The 513-nt window shown below is 63.5% G+C and overlaps 1 protein-coding gene across 1 annotated transcript in view; it reads left to right on the forward strand.

Annotated features, from left to right (window-relative positions):
* Positions 1 to 83: 83 nt before the first annotated feature.
* The window catches only part of EMH_0097210 (uncharacterized protein), a gene marked incomplete at both ends in the record, with an annotated part of 1,491 nt that continues 1,061 nt past the window's right edge, over positions 84 to 513 (forward strand). The window contains one exon of the mRNA XM_013502523.1: positions 84 to 511. Coding sequence (XP_013357977.1) covers positions 84 to 511 — 428 coding nt within the window. The remainder of the gene's footprint in view (positions 512 to 513) is intronic.

Genomic DNA, 513 nt, shown 5'->3' on the forward strand with positions numbered 1-513 from the left:
CAGCAGCAGCAGCAGCAGCAGCAGCAGCAGCACCGGCAGCAGCAGCAGCAGCAAGGGACGGAAGGGCTACTCTATCCCTCAAGATGCTCATGCCCGGAGACTGCCAACGCGCAGCAGAAGATGCTGCTGCTGCTGCAACCACTTGCTGCAGTTCAGCTGCAGCAGCTGCTCCAGCTGCAGCAGCAGCACCACCAGCAGAAGCAGCAGCAGCAGCAGAAGCAGCAGCAGACGCTGCAGCGGACGCAGGCAGCAACTCTCCGTCTGCTGAGATAGACGCCAGAGACAGCAGCAGCCGCACTGAACCTGCAGCAGCAGCAGCAACAGCAGCAGCAGACGGAGCAGCAGCAGCAGCAGCAGCAAGTCCTACCCCGATGGAGCAGGATGGCCCTCCGTCTCCCTGCAGCCAGCTGCAGCAGGAAGCTGCAGCAGCACCGTCGCCAGCCGCAGCAGGTGCTGCTGCAGCAGATGCTGCAGCAGCAGCAGATGCAGCAGCAGACACTGCAGCAGCAGCAG

Source organism: Eimeria mitis, genomic scaffold (genome assembly GCF_000499745.2).
Source record: "Eimeria mitis Houghton genomic scaffold, Emh_scaff9437, whole genome shotgun sequence".
NCBI classification, from domain to species: domain Eukaryota; phylum Apicomplexa; class Conoidasida; order Eucoccidiorida; family Eimeriidae; genus Eimeria; species Eimeria mitis.